Source organism: Heliconius melpomene, chromosome 20 (genome assembly GCF_056956725.1).
Source record: "Heliconius melpomene rosina isolate 202511_hmr_F chromosome 20, ASM5695672v1, whole genome shotgun sequence".
Lineage (NCBI taxonomy): Eukaryota > Metazoa > Arthropoda > Insecta > Lepidoptera > Nymphalidae > Heliconius > Heliconius melpomene.
Window position 1 is genome coordinate 13,817,572 of NC_140408.1, and position 20,076 is coordinate 13,837,647.

At 33.3% G+C, this 20,076-nt stretch overlaps 1 protein-coding gene across 2 annotated transcripts in view; it reads left to right on the forward strand.

Moving 5' to 3' along the window:
- Positions 1-19,896, forward strand: part of LOC146528122 (scavenger receptor class B member 1-like) — a 54,935-nt gene extending 35,039 nt beyond the window's left edge. For both annotated transcript variants that reach the window (XM_085204672.1, XM_085204671.1), the window contains 9 exons: positions 9,309-9,400; positions 10,108-10,271; positions 10,543-10,687; positions 15,096-15,296; positions 15,437-15,664; positions 15,895-16,009; positions 16,251-16,401; positions 16,855-16,996; positions 17,548-19,896. In XM_085204672.1, the coding sequence (XP_085060798.1) occupies positions 9,309-9,400; positions 10,108-10,271; positions 10,543-10,687; positions 15,096-15,296; positions 15,437-15,664; positions 15,895-16,009; positions 16,251-16,401; positions 16,855-16,996; positions 17,548-18,141 (1,832 nt within the window). In that variant the 3' untranslated portion in view covers positions 18,142-19,896. The remainder of the gene's footprint in view (positions 1-9,308; positions 9,401-10,107; positions 10,272-10,542; positions 10,688-15,095; positions 15,297-15,436; positions 15,665-15,894; positions 16,010-16,250; positions 16,402-16,854; positions 16,997-17,547) is intronic.
- The last annotated feature ends 180 nt before the right edge of the window (positions 19,897-20,076 follow it).

Genomic DNA, 20,076 nt, shown 5'->3' on the forward strand with positions numbered 1-20,076 from the left:
GGGGTTTCTTAACACTTGGTTCCCAGGTTTCCTCTGCCTACCCTGCTATGTGCAGGATACGATGTTAAGCTGTAAAAAAAAGTTATGACGTAATTTAAGTTTAAGTGCCGATCTAATATACAGATTGACTATAATATTGCCACTACTTCTATCCCAGAATCTTTTGCATAGCAATGTGAATGAGAGCGTGAAGATATATCTATATATAGTTTTATCTAAAGTTCCACTCGACGTGTTAAGTGAAATTTAAACGAAGTAGAAAATATATGATTGCTTTGGCTTCACGCTGTATCACGCACACAGCAGCTTAGGCAGTCTAGTGTCAAGACACTCCGTTCCTTACTTTCCACCCGAACCTAAATCCTAATCTCTTGAAGATTACACGTTGAGTGGCCGAACTCAACGTCATACTTTGTCCATTACATATATCCTCGAGCGGGAACTGAACCCACGATCGTCGTTTTTAGTTGTTTGCTGAATCTGACGATAACCCACTATGCCAAATCGAGTTTCATCAAAATCGATTATTATAAGCAATTTATAAACAAAATAAGTTATATTAATTATAACCTTGTGTGTAGCTGCAATAAAACAGAAGTGAAATAATAAATCCTAAACTAACAAGCTAAAAGATTATTATTATACGTATTCAATAAAAAAAAAATTTTAGTCCTAAAAAAAGAAGATAAAATTAATTTAGCATGATGCGATGATGGTGCGGAATGAGGTTGGGCAGTGACGATTGCAGGTTCGATTCTTATACGAGGGAATGAATCCATCCCCAATGGCCCACCACCCAATGGGCCATCCTGAAATAAGAATTTGTGAACTTTTACGTTGTTCAATGAGGAAGGAAATGATTGAAAGTATGAAATATCGTAAATTTAAATTTGCCATGAAATCACCCTGAGATTAGCTCCATTAGCTGGGGTTAACTTGGGAGCGGCCGCGACTCGTCGATCTTACTGTAATTTGGTGTCGAAGGAGTTCCACCTATACTTGAGTCGCAAGTCCCAGGCACTGCTCTGAGCTCCTTCCCTACAATGCGATGAGCACCCGTACGGTGAATACATGGAATGTAATGACGTCAATCAAATAACTGGTTAGAGACATTTTAAGATTAAATATTAACGTGTTTTTAATATGTTTAAGATATGAACATTCCGTTTCCCACACACACTTTTCGTAACACTACGTGCTAAGAGATATAGTGTTTTCATTTACTACCTTCAACCTCGTATTTTCCTACCAAGAAACGGTCAATCTAATAAGAAATCCAGCATTTCCTACGAGCAAGAATCGAATCCACAACCATCGCATGTACAGTCAGTCATATTTGATTACCAAGGTGTTTCACATAGATATTGAATCCAATACCGATAAAATTATTTATTATTTTTAGCTTCATGCCGTATTCTGCATGTAGAAAGATAGTTTCTATCGTTTTCGACAATCTCTTTGCCCATTAAGACACTGCTGCTCCCCATTTTCCGCCGAATTTGTATTACGTGCTGAATGGCGGAATTCAACGCCGCGCATTACCTTTTTACCAGACTGATCCACCTAAATAATTAATATTTCATTTCTTCAAGTGGGAATTCACTCCCACTACACCTCACCGGTTTATTTCGAACGTAAATATGTCTGCGTCAGAGATGTTATTAACATTATTAAATATAATGACTTTGGAACATTTTACCGATCCAAGCTCCGTTATAGTTACATCTGATTTGAAAGAACCCAGTTATAAAAATGTGACGCCGTCGTGACGCAGAGGTGAAAGAGTGTGATTTTCGATTAAGTGTGATCAAACGTTCAACTCCCATTGGGGGGCGTATATATTTTTATTTAAAGGCTTTGAGTTTTACCACTCAACACACAATGCCTCGAGAATTCGGTGGAAAGTGGGAAAATGAAGTGTCCTAATTGGAATGGAGTAGCACTAAGTTCCCAGGTTCCCTCTGTCTACTATGCTATATGAGGGATACAGTATCAGTAATGTATCTACAAAATTATGAAGGAGGACTATAAAAGCGACGATTGTGATTTCCATTCCTACTCGGGGGACTTAACAATGTTATATATTATGCAATATCTGGAAAATGGGGCGGTGTGTGGGGGACGTAGTGTCTTATCACTAGATTCTTTATGCCTACAATACAATACAACGAGAAAATACTCGTATATTGTGCACATTTTGAATTGATTGCCAGTTTTTTTTATCCAGAATCAACATGCGTAAAAAACAGTTATTTAGCATTTTAATTGTTGTTAAAGTCATAAATTAAGATCAGAAATATTATAAAATATCGTGATTTACAATTAAATATGCGGACGAACCGGTATACTGCCTGGTCAATCTCACGATTAAAGTCTTTGTAAAACCATTTTTTCTTAACACTTTTTTTATTGATGCCTAAATTAATAATAAAATAATTTTAAGTTTAAAAGAGGTCATTTATGGTGTAGAATTCCTATCAGAGCAATGAAAATGATATTTTTTTTCTTCACTTTGGTAGCGAGGCAAAGTGCGGCGTTTAGTTCTGCCACTCAACACGCAACGCCTGCAGAATTCGCCAGAAAGTGGGGATATAAATACTAGGTTAACAGGTTCCCCTCCCTTCCCTGCTTATATGCAGGATAAAGCATGAAGCTAAAAAATCTTGAAATACTTTAAATATGGTATCTTATATTTCTCGCCTGCACAATTATCGTAGAGAAAGGTTACAGTTTGTATAGGTTTATCGAACCACTAATAGACATCACCCCCCGGTGAGATATGAACACGTAATCACGATGATATCAGACAGCAAAAAATCAAGTAACCGTCGAAATATTCCATAGTATCGATTTGTTCTTTTTTTGAACCGAATCTTTTATAATAGTCTCGCATATTTTTCCATTCAAAAATTAATTTTGATTCGCAAAAAATGTAAATGTTTCTCATGTTTTTAGGGTTCCGTACCGCCAAATAAAATACGGAATCCCATGTAGGATGAGTTAGTTGGTCATCTATCCGTCTGTCAAGATCAGAGGTATCAAGTTGAAATTAAAATCAAATATTAAGCAGAGAAGATAAAATCTTAAGTAACGGAATCTAAAGATACGAATATTAAAATATGCTATTAACACTGAATTCTCTCTGCCTACCCTACTTTGTGCGTGATACAGCTGAAGCTATAAAAAGTTTTCTATTTTTTTTCTATACATACTTATTTAGTGCAATTTCTCACGATTATATTATGATGATTTTTTTTTATACAAAATATATTTTTTATATGTAGATTTTTGTATTTATTTAAGAAATCAGACTCTGTAGTTCAAATGCAAACGAGATGGTTGCGTGTTCGAGTGCCACTCGGGGGAACTATTTATTTTCATTTCTTCGCTCTGGCAACAAGAAATAGCGCGGCGTTGAATGCTGTCACACAACATGTAATAACATGAAAATAATACTGAAAATAGGGTATCTTAACACTAGGGTAATTTTGAGCGCCCTGCCTTATCGGACACCATATCTACGGCAGATTAGACAAAATATATACATATATATATTTTTGATATTATTCAAATGGAAAATTCCATACATTTGTTTGTTTCTATTTCCGTATATTTATACTCTTAATAGACATTTAATGTGAGCTGGTATCGTTGTGGTCATCTAATATGCAATTTATATTGTATAGTAGTAATTAGAAATTAATTTGTATACATAAACAATGTTGTGGGATCGAATAAGTGCTGAAGAATTTTTTTTTAGCTTAACACTTTAGCTCACACATAGTAAGAAATAGTAAGAGGAAACCAAGCATCATAGTGTTAGATCATCCGTTCCCATTAACACACTTCCGTTCCCTACGAATTCTGAAGTCATTGCGTTTTGATTAGTGGTACAAGAAATACATCTAGAATTCTGTGTTAATGTGAATGGAGTGTCTTACCACTATGTACGGAATACATCGTGTAGTTAATAGAATACTGTCTCTTATGTCATGAGAAATGCGTAATAATAAAGTGAACAAATTAAGACAAACACGTGTTATCACTGAACAGTTTAAGTCACGTTTTTTTTATGTACACAAATTTAGGTTGAAAAGATTAAAAAGGTTATCTTTGTTTATTTTTATATGTATGTAGGTATGTCTATAGGAAATCGTGATAATATAGTGTTAAATTCTCACTGACACTCTCAATGACTTTCGTGGCAAAAAATAAAGTGCATGCGGTGTTGGGTTACGCATCTTTACACCATAAAGTATCCTAATTAGGTGGAAGGTGGAGAATGATGTGCATATTATGTTTTCGAGAAGTGGAAAATAAAAAAAAACTGTATGATATAATACTAGATAAATATTTATTTTTAAATATTATAATGAATATACAATTATCAAATTTATTCTTTTAATTGCAATTAACATGTGTCGTTATCAATAAAATGCATATATTTGTCCAACACAGTATTGAACTTGTGTCCTCGTAACAATGACACTGAAACATTTAATTGTATAAATAGATATATAATTTATATACTATAATTATAGTTATATATATATACTAGCTGACGCGCGCTGCTTCGCTTGCGTATTTAAGGGTTAATTCTAGAAAACCATGAAACATGTGTTCAATTAAATACTTTTAAGAGTCTGAATTTCAAATTTTATAAAAATTCGTGCCGATTTAAAAAAAATCTATACAAATTTTCAACCCCTTATTTGCACCCTTAGGGAGAGACTTCTAGAAAACGATGAAACACGTGTTCAATTAAATACTTTTAAAAATTTTAATTTCAAATTTTATAAATATCGGTGCTGATTTAATTTTTTTTCCATACAAACTTTCAACCCTTATATCACCCCTTTAAGGTTAAAATTTTTCAAAATCCCTTCTTAGTGGATGTCCAGATTACAAAAGTAAACATCTGTCCAAATTTCACGTTTCTACGCACAGCGGTTACGGCTGTGCGTGCGTCTTACCTCAGTCAGTGAGGACAAGTCCTTTTATATATATAGATTACATGCAATACTTTACTTACTAATCGAGTTAGTAGTCCAGAGGCAGAGGCGAGGCGATTCTAGCTCTGCTATTAGCTATTTCACTTCCTTGCTTTTGTAATGAAGCAAAGGGTGGTGTTAAGTTCTTCCACTCAAAGTGGGAAACGTCTGTCTAAGTTCCCAGGTTCACTCTGCCTATCCTGCTATTTGCGTGATACCGCCGTATATAAAGCTAAAACAAATCTAATAAAATAAATTTATTTTTTCATATATTAATTTGAAGACTACTGACGATACTTTCAAAAATAATGTCAAAATATCAAATATTTTTTCCGAAAAAATAAATAAATCCTAATTTTTAGAACAAAAAAGGTTGCCTTATGAGTTATTTCTTATTATTGAAAGATATTTTTAGGAGAATATCGTCTAGAATAACATCACTTAAAGTTGCTAATTTTAACTTTAATTTATGTACATTCCTTATTCAAATTCAATTATGATCTTTGTTTTTGTATTAATCCGTAAAGGTAATGGGTTGAAATCCCAATGTATCGCAGGTTGTTTTTTTTTACTGGAGAACGCTTTTTCCCGAATCCTGGAGGCGTTTGAGTGTCCAGTGGCGGAACTTAACGCCGCGAAACCAAAGCAAAGAGATGAAAATATATTTTTTTTTCATGAAAATATAATTTCCTCGAGTGGGGATCGAACCCACAACCAGTCGCGTTTATAGTCACATACTTGTGCCCTGCGCCACGACTGGTCTCACCCAACCCCTGTAGTGTTATCACTAATTTGACATTTTTCACTTATTTTCTGAGATATTACGTGTTAATTACCGGTTCTCGGTTAAATCAAATAGTTATATGGTTAGTTTTTTATAAGCGTTTACTTATGCGTGTATATTAATTATAAATTATAGTATTAAAAAATGCCTCGTGACGCACCAACGCTTAGGCGAAACAGGATGTTTTTTTTCTTCATATACGTATTTTCTGCACATCATGTTTTTGCGCTTCTTCCCCCATAACAGGATAGGCAAAGGTTACCTAGTGTTAAGACACTACGTTTGGCTGAAAGTGAGGAGCAAAGTGTCTTATCACTAAGCTTCCTCTGCCTAACTTACCTACATGAGGGATACGGCGTGATGCTGATAAAAAAGTCAATCTAATAAAAGGCGTATGGAATTCAAAATTTATGTTAAGTGATTTATGCAAATTGACCTTCTGGTACAAATGTTCATTATCAAGGCTTCGATGCGGAACTGACGGAGGTTGCGAGTTGAAATCATGTAACATTCAATTAATCTAATCTGAAAATGGCAAATTGTTAATTATTTATTTGCCGTTAAATTTAGAGGTTAATGTATCTCTTTAATTTCAAGATAAAAAATCTTCTTTATTGAGAAATCTGGTGATTTCTGGTGGAAACTGACAAACGGAGTGTCTTGACACTAGATTTTCTCTACCTACCCTGCTAGATAACATAGTAATTTAAGTTTAATATGCAAGTATTTTGTTCAGCTTCCGCTGTACCTTAATCTCTGCCAGATGAGGCATTCCGTGTTGAGGGTTGTCGCGGAGCTCATTGCCGCAATATGAGATATGCTCCACATAAAAATACTAGTTACTCTTATATTAACTATTAACTCGCATATTTTTTTTATTTAAATAAAGAATGGAAAAAGTACCTACTAGGTTAAGATTATACATAATGGGCAGTCCATTTTATAAATACAAGATATTATATAAAGAATAAACATAAAGATTTATGGTTTTTTTTTTCAATTCTAGCGCAGAAACTAATAACCTGAATTTATTATTATAAAAAAACAGGTGTTCCAGACTATAAAAACTTGTATTCGCCATAAAAAAATCACGTTTTTCACTCACGTTTTAACTAATTTCTTATATTATCATAAATTATAAACAAGCATATAATAACATACATAGAAAACTTCTTCGTCGTTGAGTGACAGACAGACAACGTGCAGACGAAGCTAGTGGTAGTGGTAGTGGGAGGAGAAATTTAAATTGAATATTTTCATTTTCTCGTTCTATTAACGAAAACCATCTGATAAGGCACAACGGAAAGTGGGGAACGGAGTGTTTTAACACTAGGTTCTCAGGTTCCTACAATATGCGCGATTCATCGTGAAGCCAAAACGAAAATCTTAAAGTCCGTGTAAGCAAATTTGCGGGCGTTCACTAGTATACGAAAACGTAGGGTCACACAATGACCTTAACAATATTTCTACTATTGAATAATTAATTAATATGATTTATGCAGAATAAACTTGTTTATAAAATATAATTTTAGTGTCACGTTTTTTTAAATTGATGCAAATATTTTTTTTTTGTGTTCATAAGGTCTTAAATATTTTCACTGAGCGATAATCAAAGTAATGACCTTCAAGAAGGAAATGTTTGCCAAGTCCGGTCAAGAACGAGTTAATTGGTATATAGTGTTCCGTAATAATTAAAATTCCGTAATGTAATAATTTAACAGAATAACATACTACAATTTATGTAAATATTTTGTGTAACTGGACTAAAACATAACAATAATTTTAAGCGGGCGAAGCCGTGTTTGGGTAGCTTGTAAAATTATAAGGTAATAAAAGGGTTTCGATCATTTTGTGGTAAATTTTATTAGGTCCATTTGTAACTCGTCGATCGATTCAAATTTCATTTAAGTAACATAATTTGTATGAGTCATACAACAATCTTTCTTTTGTTTATGTCTGGTTTTGTAATTTTTTTATTTTCCTTTTTAAAGAAATTCAAATTTCATATTAGAGTGTCGCGGCGCAGTTGATCCCAATTAGGGGAAGTGGAAACGAAACCCGCTCTAGAAGAAAGTGAAATCAAAATGCTGTGTTTAGTTACGCCAGATACACATCTCGGAAAATAGGCAGAACATGGGGAACGGAGTGGCCTAACAAGTTCTCTCTGTCTAAAAAACACGCAAATATAAGAATATACGCTAAAATCCTGATCAAAGTTCTTGAATCGTACCGGAATTATAAAACATATTATATAAGCCATTACACGATGTTTGTACTACAGTGTGAATTAATTCAATGAACTATAAGACTTGTTGCCTACTAAATGTGAGATATAGGAAATAATAGCGATTTTTCATGTTTTTTACCCGACTGCGTAGAAACTTAAAAGGAGGGTTATGTTTTCCTGTTTCCCCATTTTTAGACATAGCTTGTTGAGTAACAGAACTTAATGCTAAGCTTAGCTTTCGGAGAAAGTAAATAGAAATAATTTAAACAACCTTCGCATCGCTTCACGCGTTTTCGTATTTTCGTTATTTGCAATTTGTAAGAAAAATAACTTTGCAATATAACAAAGATAGAAACCTTTCTCCACATTATTGGACACAATGCATCGAAAATTCAGCGGAAAGTGGGGAACGAAGTGTCTATTCTCTTCTCTTGTCTTCTAAGCGATATTAGTTTACCCCTGCCTACCGTGTTAAGGGATACAGCGCGAAGTTAAAGAAAAATAACGTGAGGATAAACAAAAAAAATGAGGTGCTAGCGCTATAAATTAAGTGTTTAACGCACCTAACCCGTGTTATGGTCATGTTATCGATTACTACATCTATTCATGTCATTATTTTTAATTTATAGTTGTGTGATTTGACTGATCTTTATAACATTTACAATGGAAGATTTTTAGTTACCTACGCATTGGTGGCTAGACAGAGAGAACCGAGTGTTAAGACACTCCGTTCTCCATTTTCCGTTATTTTAGAGTCATTAGGGTTTGAGTGGCGGAACCCAACGCCGCATTTTGTTATATTATTGTAGGGAAATGAAAATATTTTCATATTTAATATAATATGATATGAGTTTAGAACTAATTCTCGCATACACATACCTACACGTATGTATGAGATTTTTTATATGATTTTTCTTTATAGTCCAGGAAATATTATAGCTATTATAATTAAATTCTAAAAATCTGTTAAAGGCCGATCACTTTTATTTGAAGACTAACATGCCACGTTGAGCCATCGACCAGTCCTACTCAGGGGGTGATTATATTAATTTATTTTCACCTTCCGGCTCTAGTAATCAAGTACGGTGTTAAACTCCGCCACTCGACTCGCAATGTCGAAAATCGAAAATTCCAAAAAACAAGTCATAAATATATGTATGACATAAATGCAATTGACATACACATATATATTTTTTTTCGAGTGGGAATCGAATCCACAACCCGCCGCGTTTACAGTCGCATCCTTGTACTCCTGCACCATGACTAGTCTATTATATTCTTAATTAGTATTATTCTTTTGTTACAGGCCTATTTCTTCTTTTCCTACTTGGATTCATTTTATTAGGCGTCGGTTTCGCTATAATGTTCTTACATCCATATGATCTTATATACAGATGGGTAAGTGTTATATTCAATTTTTAATATAAGAAACGCCCATTGTGGCACACGGGGCGATAGTTTTGGGTTCGATTTCTATTCGGGGGAATGTAATATTTTATTAAATGTTAATTTGCTCACTCTGGAGACGAGGCAAAGCGCGACGTTAAGTTCTGCCACTCAGCACGCTATGCTTCCAGAATTTGGTGGCAAGTTTGGAGCGTAGCGTTTTATCTCTAGGCTCAAAGATACCCCCTGCCTATCCTGCGATATAGGGAATTCAGCATAAACCATAAAAAAAATGTTTACTTAACAAGCTTTTTTTGCTTCACGCTGTATCCCGCATATAGCAGGGTAGGCAAAGGGTTTTATGTTGAGACACTCCATTCCCTACTTCTCGCTCAATTTTCGGCACATTCCTGTGCGCGCTTTATTTGTAATCCTGTTACCAGAATGAGGAAGAGAAATTATTTATTTCCCTCAATTGGAAATCGAACCTACAACAATCAATCGAACTCACAATGTGTCAATGTTTAAATGATATCTACTTAACCTGCTAAAAGCGTGAAGCTTAAAAAAATTAAAAGATAAAAATCCGTTAACCATTAATGTAAATCTAAACAAAAAATAAGGCATCCTTTGGAAACGAACAGAAATTAAAGATCTTAGTGATCCTTCACAATATTAATATATAGGAAATGAATACAAATAATTTATTTATTTTCCAGAAATTACTATTGTCAAATCAAGGGGAAATCTATGAAATGTGGAGGAAACCGGAAGTGAAGCTATACACCAGAGTGTTTCTATTCAACGTTACTAATGCTGAAGAATACATGGCGGGGAAGGACGATAAAATAAAAGTGAAAGAAGTTGGTCCTTTTGTTTACCGGTAAGTTTTTAAACTAAAAATTGTATTAAATCAGCTTAACGCTGTATCTCGCACTCAACAGGGTAGAGTAAACGTAGTGTTAAGACACTCCATTTCCCACTTTCTGCTGATTTTTTTGAGGCATTACGTGTTGAGTGGTGTAACTCAACGCCGGGCTTTTTTTCTTTGGTGCCAGAGCGAAAAATTGGAAATATTCTCTTTCTTTGCGTACTCTAAATATCCTAATATATGCACAGAGAGTATTCTATTCTTTATTATTTTATTCTTTCAGGGAAGCCTTGGAACATAGCAACGTGACGTTCAACGACAATGGCACCTTGTCCTCCATACCCCGTCATCCCCTCATATGGGAAGAGGAACTCTCCATGGGTAACAAAGAGGATGATATCTTGTATTTACCGCATATAGCTTTATTGGTAAGTAATATAATATATATATTTTATTGAAATCAACTTTTTCTTGAGAAAGCTGTTTTTAGGCTACGAATGGCTACCATGGAGAAATAATGTTAAAAAGTTTATTAGTACAAAGAAAGATTAGGTTAATTGAAAATTACAATTTATTACAAATTAACATTGTTGTGACACTCTGTACGATATGACGACTTCTGCTGTGGGTATTATTAACAGTGGGAATTAACTATAATATTCTATAATAACACGTATTCTATAATATTTCGAACGGTACAGAATTCCATAATAATTTTGCCTTTTATAGATTGCTAGCTTTTACATGCTACTTACTATATCTGCGTGGTCAAATTAATTTAACGGGAAGTACAGTACGGTCGACGAGTCGTGGCTGCGCAGTTCCTAAAATCAGGAATTTTCTCAATTTTGAATATTTTCTTAAAATAAAAAAAAATCAGCTTCGCTTCGCCATTACGCCGAGATGTCGTCAAAGATACATTTACCTAGTTATATTTGTTTAGCATGATAGGTAGAGTGTACCTTTATATTATTATTTACTTATTATATTGTATTAGGTATATATTTAGTTATATTTGTATTTAAGCAATCAATGCACTCTCGTCGATGCACTCTTGTCCCAATAACCGTCCAAGCGTTGCGACAGAGTTCACTCGGGTCGCACTTCTGGACTTATCGATGTAATGTTAGGTTTATTAATAGCGAAATGTATTGAAGATAGGTGTTTTTGATAGGTAGATATAGTAGTGAAATTCCCTAGAGGATGTAATGGTTGCGAGTTCAAATTTTTTTAAGGTATAATTTTTTTAAGTGTTTTTTTTTGCAGTTGGAATAAAGGGTTCTCTTTTGCTTAAGAATATGTAATGTCTTTAATAGTTTTTTTTTAGTTTTAACATGTATCTATCCTTCATATACAGAGGTAGGTTAAGGACACCTTTTAAGACACTCCGTTCCCTACTTTCCGCAACAATTTTTGAGTCGCGTTAGTGGTCAGACACTGTGCCGATGCGCCACAAAGGTTTGATAATATATCCTTTTCAATAATAATATATCCTTTTTTTTTACTTTTTTTTCGACACTAAAATTTATTGAACCAAATCAAAAAGTTTTGGAAACAAAGGTCGAACACATTAATAACGAATATAATAAAACGAGATTGTAAAATTCGATTCTTTTAGTTCATCTTTTTATAATAAATTTTTAGTCCTCGTATAAAAAAACTAGCGGACCCGGACGCGGCTACGCCTGCTTGAAATATAAGAATATAATATCTATAGAAATATAATTACAATCTAGATGAAATGCTAAAAGTGACTATTATATTTATTTTCATAAGGATGAATATGAAAAAATGACGCGGTAACGAACGCGGTCGCGTAGCGACGACGGTTGTTATTAACATGAATAAGTTGCATGTCAAATTAGAAAGTATTTTAATTTATTAGTATGTATGTGTAATGTAATATTATATAGCCTATAGCACTTCTGAAGAATGCAGCTTTCATACAAAACAAAAACAAAGTAAATCGAACCAGTAGATCCAGAGATCTTAGCGTTCAAACAAACAAACAAACTCTTCCGCTTTATTATATTAGTATAGATAACTGTTATTTTGAATTAAAATATAGAATGAATAAGTTATTAGCATTCCTCGCTCTGGTGACAAGATAAAGTGCAACTGTGAGCTCCGTCACGCAACACACAATGTCACAGAAATTGAGTGGGGAACAGAGTGTCTTGACACTAAGTTCTCTCCGTCTGCACATCTGTATGCGAAATACAGCGTGAAGCTTAAAAATAACTTAATATATAGGATAGTATTTTATACAACTCTTGATGAACTTATGGTATTTTTTTTGTTTCACGCGTGCATGCTGAATATAGCAGCAGGATAGAGGGAAGGATCCTGGGAATTTTATGTTAAGAAACTTCTGTTACCTACTTTTCGCCGAAATTTTGAGGTATTGCGTGTTGAGTGAATGATATTTCGTCCTCCGATCGGGATCGAACCCACACCCCTCGCATTTATGCACGCTTTTGCGCCACGAAAGTAGAAATAGATTTTGTGTTAAGTAATAAACTAAATTAAGATTTGTAGAGACAAATAAATCTAAAGAAAAATTCGCAACAAGACAAGGTTCTCTGCCTATCTACACGAATTAAAATATGATAACGTTTACCATAAATGGAATCGAACCCATAACTATTGATTCACACTCTCCACAAATTCCACCACGATGCATCTATATGGATATTCAAATGCATTTTGTACCTTAGACCTCGTTAGTCTATTGAGAAATACCAAATAGCAATCCTATATAAGTATGATGTTGCAAATTTTACCTTCAAGTAATCTTATACTGAACTAAATTTCAAAGGACACATTCCTTTGAACATTTGATTTGTCAATAGTTTGAAAGGCAGTGTATTTATAGTAATATACGATAATATAGTCCTCGCCAGGGTAATAAGACAAAGCGCAGAGTTGAGTTACGCCATTCAATAGGCAATTGTTCGAAAAATGGACGGAAAGTTAGGGATGGAGTGTTTTAACACTGTATTCCCTCTATCTACCCTGTCCTATGCAGTAGAATCAGTAGCTCGTGAGATTAGTGCGTTCAAACTCTTCAGCTTCATAATATTAGTGAAGAGTATTATAGATTATTATATTTTTTAAAAGTGATCGTCAAATTAATTTGCTATTAATTTATTGCTATCAGGAAACAAAATTAATACGTATAAATATTAAATTTTGAATATAAACTATAGTAAATTTGCATTTTTCTTTGGTATTTTGTAGGTATTAAATGAAACCTGGTATCTAGAAATTAATTGCATATTAATGTGACGATCATTTTTATGTGTAAAAAATATACGTATCTATATTCTATACTAATAATATGAAGTCGGACGACAATCTCAAAAACCAATTGATTAAAATAATAAATGAATAGTTAAAAAAATTAAAAACACGCCTTACACATTATTACTACGATTGTAATGAGCGTAGGAAGAATAGTCTGTTGCCTACCCCAGAAATTTTATTTACAAGAAATGTGCCCCCAAAAGTTTTAAAAAAAACAACATTTACACGTTCAAAGCTAAACTTCAGGCCGCACCCTGAAAAAGTCCCCGTGGGAACAAACTCCATATGTTTGCTAGTAGGCAGTTTGATGGAACTGCTGGCTGATAAGCCATCTTCCAATTTCATATTCAAATCAGATTGATGGTACAATACCATTGTACTAGAGAGTGGGATCCGAATCCACGACCTGTCTCGTTTATAGTGTACCTTGTGCCCCAGCACCACGGCTGACCTCAAAACTTTAATATATGAAATAGATATAAAACCTTCTAATATCGAATATAAAATGCAACATTTTAAAACTAAATGTGTAGTTGGGAAGTAATATTGAATTCTATTTAGAGAAGGGAAGGTGATTCTCTTGACTCTATGGTGGCATGGTAAATATTTCTAGTAATTTATAGGATGTATGTATTTCGCAAGCGGCTTTAGTAGGATAATTTCAAATTTGATTAGGTTAGGTAGAGAAATAATAATCCTAATCAAATTTGAAATTATCCTACTAAAGCCGCTTTCGAAATACATACATCCTATAAATTAATTGTATTCAACGCAACAACAACTGTCACACTTACAATCCCACTTTATTAATAAAATATAATAAATTGCACAAAACAATATAAATCAAATATAATGTATTATTGAATAACCAAAAGACTAAAAATAACAAGTTTCCCAATTTGCATGTTGACTTAAAGATTATAAAGAACGAATAAAAAACGACTACTATTATACTCGTACATATAAAAGACCTGATTTAATAAAATACGATCAAAAATTATTCTATTCTATTTTTTTCTGTATATTATACCAAACTATTCGATTATTGAATGTCTGGGAGATTTAAAATTTAGCATGTAGGTTCCTTGGGGAGTAAAGGAAAGTACTAAAAGGGGAAAAGCAAGATCTCACGTTTTACAGTAAGGCAACGTAAGAAGAACGCACAAAAAGGTGTACAATTTAGCCCCGCATAATATAAATAGCGCTATACAAGCGGCGGCGTTGAGTTCCGCTACTTGTCACGCAATACAATATTATGTTCCCCCTGTCTGCTTTGCTATATGCGTGATACTTCGTGAAGCTAAAAATAAAATAATTCTTCAAGGAACACTCTAAAGTTGTGCAATATTTGGCCACATAAACTTCCTACTCACACTTCTTCCAGAAAAAAAAAAGAGAACGGAGTGTTTTAACACTAGGTTGGTTGATGCGGGATACAACGTGAAGAAACAAGAACTTAAAACAAGAACTTTATGTAAAATAATTTTAACTTATTCTAACTAATACTAAACAACAAGTTTTCTTTTACAGTCCATAGCAAACGTCGTTTCTCCACAAAGTTTTATGACACGCTTCGGCCTGAATAATCTGATAGGCATAACCAACTCCCAGCCGCTGGCCAAGATGACTGCTAAGGAATTCATGATGGGCTATAAATCTGAGCTGATGACCCTGGGCAACACCTTCATGCCAGGGTGGATATACTTTGACAAACTTGGGCTGATTGATCGGGTATGTGTGTATTTTTTAGTAAAATAATTAGACTGTCGAGGCACAGCGGCCTAGCTGTTAAGCGCGACAGGGATGTGTTCGATTCTAAGCTAAATGAAAACAATGAAGTACTATTTATATTTTTATTAATTTATTACCAGATGTACGATTTCGAAGGAGACTACGAAACGATTTTCACTGGCGAAAAAGATCTGTCACTCGCTGGTCTCATAGACACCTATAGAGGATCTACAGACCTTCCTCAGTGGAATGGAAAACATTGTTCGAATGTGCAATATGCTTCAGATGGAACGAAGTTCAAGGGAGATGCTCAAAGAAATGAGTCTATTCTTTTCTTTAGGAAGAGTTTATGTAGAGCTGCACCTTTGGTAAGTGATATTAGTTATCTTATATTTTTTTGTGTAGGATATTTGCAATCACTCATGGGAACCTCTGTAGGCTCCACTTCTACTCGGAGGAATTGTTTCATTTCTCCGCTATGGTAACAAAACATAGTTCGGCGTTGAGTTCCGCTCTCGTCAATAGATATGTCGAAAATTTGATGTCAAATATCTTAACGCTAAATTATAATTCAACTAATATGTTTCGCCTTTTCCAGATTCCCGTTGAAGAAGGGATCAAAAATGGTCTCTCAGGTTACAAATATATGTTTCCAGAACACATGTTGGATAATGGCAAAAATATTAAAGAGAACAAATGCTTCTGCAGACATGGTGAGCATTTTATAAATAATTGGCTTTTGCCATCGTGGCACACAAGCGTGCGACTGTTAACACGACGGTCATGGGTTCGATTTCCAATTTTAATTTACTAGCTCTGGTAATAAGGCAAAGCGTGGCGTTAAGTTTCGCCACTCAACACGCAATGCCTATTCAGAGGGAAGGCTTCCTTGCAAATAAAGCGTGAAAATTCACTAATATCTCAACTGAATAATTTTTTAAATTATTTTTTTAGGTAAATGTCTGCCTGAAGGTCTTATCGATGTAACGGACTGTTACTATGGATTCCCTATAGCTCTGTCCTATCCTCATTTTTATAAAGGTGATGATATCCTGTTCAGTAAAGTCGAGGGATTAACTCCAAACAAGGAAGATCATGAGACTAGGTAAGATTTTTTATTTAATGTTAATTTCGTGCAATAAAAAAATAAAAATGAAATGTAGCGGGACTCGTACCTACGTTTCTTGTCCAAGCCATGTCGACTTAAACATTGTACAAAATATTTTAAAATGTAAATTAATCATAAAATAAAATCGTTTTACAATATCCAGTGAATTTTAACTTTGAATTTTATATTACTTTTCTAAATTACTTAGATATATTATATAAGTATATATAAGTCACCTTCAAATATGGGTGGACGTCCATTAATCTTTTTTTTTTAATATTCATGAAACGAAGACCGTTTTCTACCTATTTTTTTTAAATCGGTTAAAAACTTAAAATATTACGTAAATAACAAAAGTGTACTATCTTCAAATTCCACTTTTTAAATTTAAACCTGCTTTAGCAACTTGCATGAAGTTTCATTGACCCTAAAAAATGTTTTTTTTTTTAGCTTTTGGGTCGAACCAAGTTCCGGTCTTCCCTTGGACATATCATCGAAATTCCAAATCAACATGGCCCTTGATGATATATCGGGTATAAAGAATGCAGATCGTTTCGCTAATATGTACCTTCCTTTGTTATGGTTTGATATTGTAAGTATTTTTCTTAGATTCTCACTGTATCCCCTACATAGTATGACAGGGTACCCGGGAACCTAGTGTCAGATACTTGGTTCCCATTAAGACACCTACGTTTCCACTCTCTACAGTTTTCCAGAGGCATTGTGTATCTTTTGGTAGAACTTAACGCCGCTTTTTTCTTCGTACCAGAGCAAGGAAAAGAAAATAGTAAATATTTATTTCCCCACGATGAAAACTTACAACCATCTCGTTTATAATCGTCCGCTTATGCCCCCACGACCTTCATATATATTTTTTATTTTTACAATATATTTAATTGTGTTTAGAGTAAGATGGTGTTTGTCTGTAATGACGATGGCTATGGGTTCAATCCCCACATGTGCATGACTTATGACAAGTATTTTCGTTTATCAACTCTGGTAGACAAATTAATTCACATATTATACGAGTATATCTAATTTAAATTATATATACAAATAAATATGTTGTTTTAAAGTAACATATATAAAAATAAGCATGAAATATTACTACTGATTGATTATACCATTTAATTTCCTTCACAGAGAATGTACACACTGCCAAAATCAATGGAAATCAAATTTAGATTCTATATCAACATATTGCCTGTTGTGGAGACAGTCTTAATGTATCTGAGCTTCATCGCTGGCGCCATCTTGATCCTTCTCACTTCGTATATACTCACATTCAAAATCATGTTCAAGAATTACAACAAAAACAATTTTAAGAGCAACGTCTGGTTGGACAAAAACAAACACACAAACAAACAGATAAACAAAGATGGCGTATACTCTCCTTGTGAAATACCACTATCGTCAGACACTGAGAATGAAAAATTCAACGATAGACTAATAGATAGCGAAAATGATGATAGTAATAATGAAGGAGAGAAAGAGAAATTCATTAATACAGATAAAATAAAAGAATTTACTCACAAGCTGTTTGATTTCGATAGAAAAAATTCTCTTATAAATAAACTTGAAACTAATGATGAGACAAATGAAGCATACAAAAGTGATTCAAGTGAAAGTGATAAAAATGGCAAATCTGAATACTTAGAGGTGTTAGACGATGGTAGTGACTTCGATTATTACGATGATAGATCCAAACACAAAGATTTACACATAAATATGGAATGAAATGAAGATATGTGAATGAATGAGAATAGTTTTATAAGTTTACCTTTTACATGGTTGAATGGATTCATTCTGGATGAATAAATAATATTTTTGAGTAAAAAATATTGTTTGTAACCAAGTTTTGGGGATGATAAGACTCTAGAAGTAAAGATAGACTACTGTATCATAAAGATGGTTAATTGAACAGTGATCTAGACTGGTGCCAGAAGTCGACTTTTCTTGTTTTGTAATGAAATAGCTTAGTTTGATAACTGATATATAAAACATTTTGTATGAGATTGAATTTTTTTATGATCTTCACGCATCTCATACATTTTGTTAGTATTGAAGAACATAGCGTTAAGTCATGTCTTTTCCACTTCTCGCCAAAAAAATAACAGATAGGCACGGACCAACTCCGCAATTTGCCTTATAAAAAATAAAATATTTACTAAGAAAACAAAATTTTTAAACAAGCGAGCCAACTAATATTTAAACCACAACTATCGCTAACGACATGCTGACCAAACCATAACGCCATTGTCAAGAAATTAAATTAATATATGTTAAGGACTTGTATTATTTTACTAAAGAAAGTTTTAATAATCCTCTTTCTAGTACAAGTGTAGACACGAAAAAAAAGGAGTGATCCAACACTGAACTTTCTTCATATACAACATTTAATTTTAAGTGATATTTTACTTATTTTAGTTTTAATGGAAACCAGCGAGATAACATGTAATTTAATTTGAATGATTATTTTTATGAACCATTATCTACCTACCTGTTTTTAAGATTAGTTTTTATTTCTTTACTGAAGTAATTTTAAAAATATAAAGACATGCTCAATTTTTATGAAATTATATTTATATTAACTGCGGCTTAGCCCGTATGGTTTACTGAAAATAGCTAAGAGTTATGTTTGGTGAATGACACCCTGACAGCGGGTACACTGGGTTACATTGAAACGATTAACGTGATGTGATATAGCCTATAGCCTTCCTGGACTATAAATGGACTATCCAACATGAAAAGACAATTTAATCTAAACCAGTGGTACCTGAAGTAACGCGTTCAACCAAACAAACTCTTCAGTTTTATAATATTAGTATAGATATAATTATATTAGCTACTAACTTAAAGAGAAAAACGGAGAGATTGTCGCCAAGATCTCTCTGTAATATCTGTTAAGTGATAACTTAGACTTAGATTAATTAGTAATAGAATATATATGTGCAATTTGTAAAGATAATATATTATGTATCAAGTTAGTTCGTTACATTACGTTCAAACGTTTGTACTGTATATACGAATATTATGTATGTGCTCAAATGAAGATGAAGGCTAAAGTGGCTTAACTATATTTTAAAATTAAACCCAATTGTTTTGTAAGGATTTTTTTTTAGTAAATGATATAATATTTTGCGTTCATTTGTATGGTCATTTTATAACTAGAAAGATATCTATCGCCTTTAAATTACTATAATTCAATTTTAAAAATATAATTTAAGAAAATCATGCCTCCGAGTAGAGATCGGATCTACATAAAAATAATCTTTCTTTAAGTTAGACCACTTTAGCTCAGTCTCGTACTTTTATATGCATAATATAAGAAACTCTTAGTTCTAATAAAGAGGTACTCAACTCAATTTGTGATATAAGAATATTATAATTTTATAATTTTCAATATAAATGAAATAAAATCTAAATGTACTTTATATTTTGGTACGGTCATCTACTTGTATTGAGAATGCATTAAAAGAAATAAAATATAAATTTGTTATATTTTATTTTTTGTCATGCGTAAAAAAGGGTAAGCAGAGGGAACTTAGTGTTATGAAACTATATTTTCCACATTCCGACCTATAAAATTAAAAGCCGCTAAAAAGTGCCATTACGTGTTGAATGGCGGAGCACAACAACGAGTAATGTCTTGTTATCAGAGTCTGAAAATGA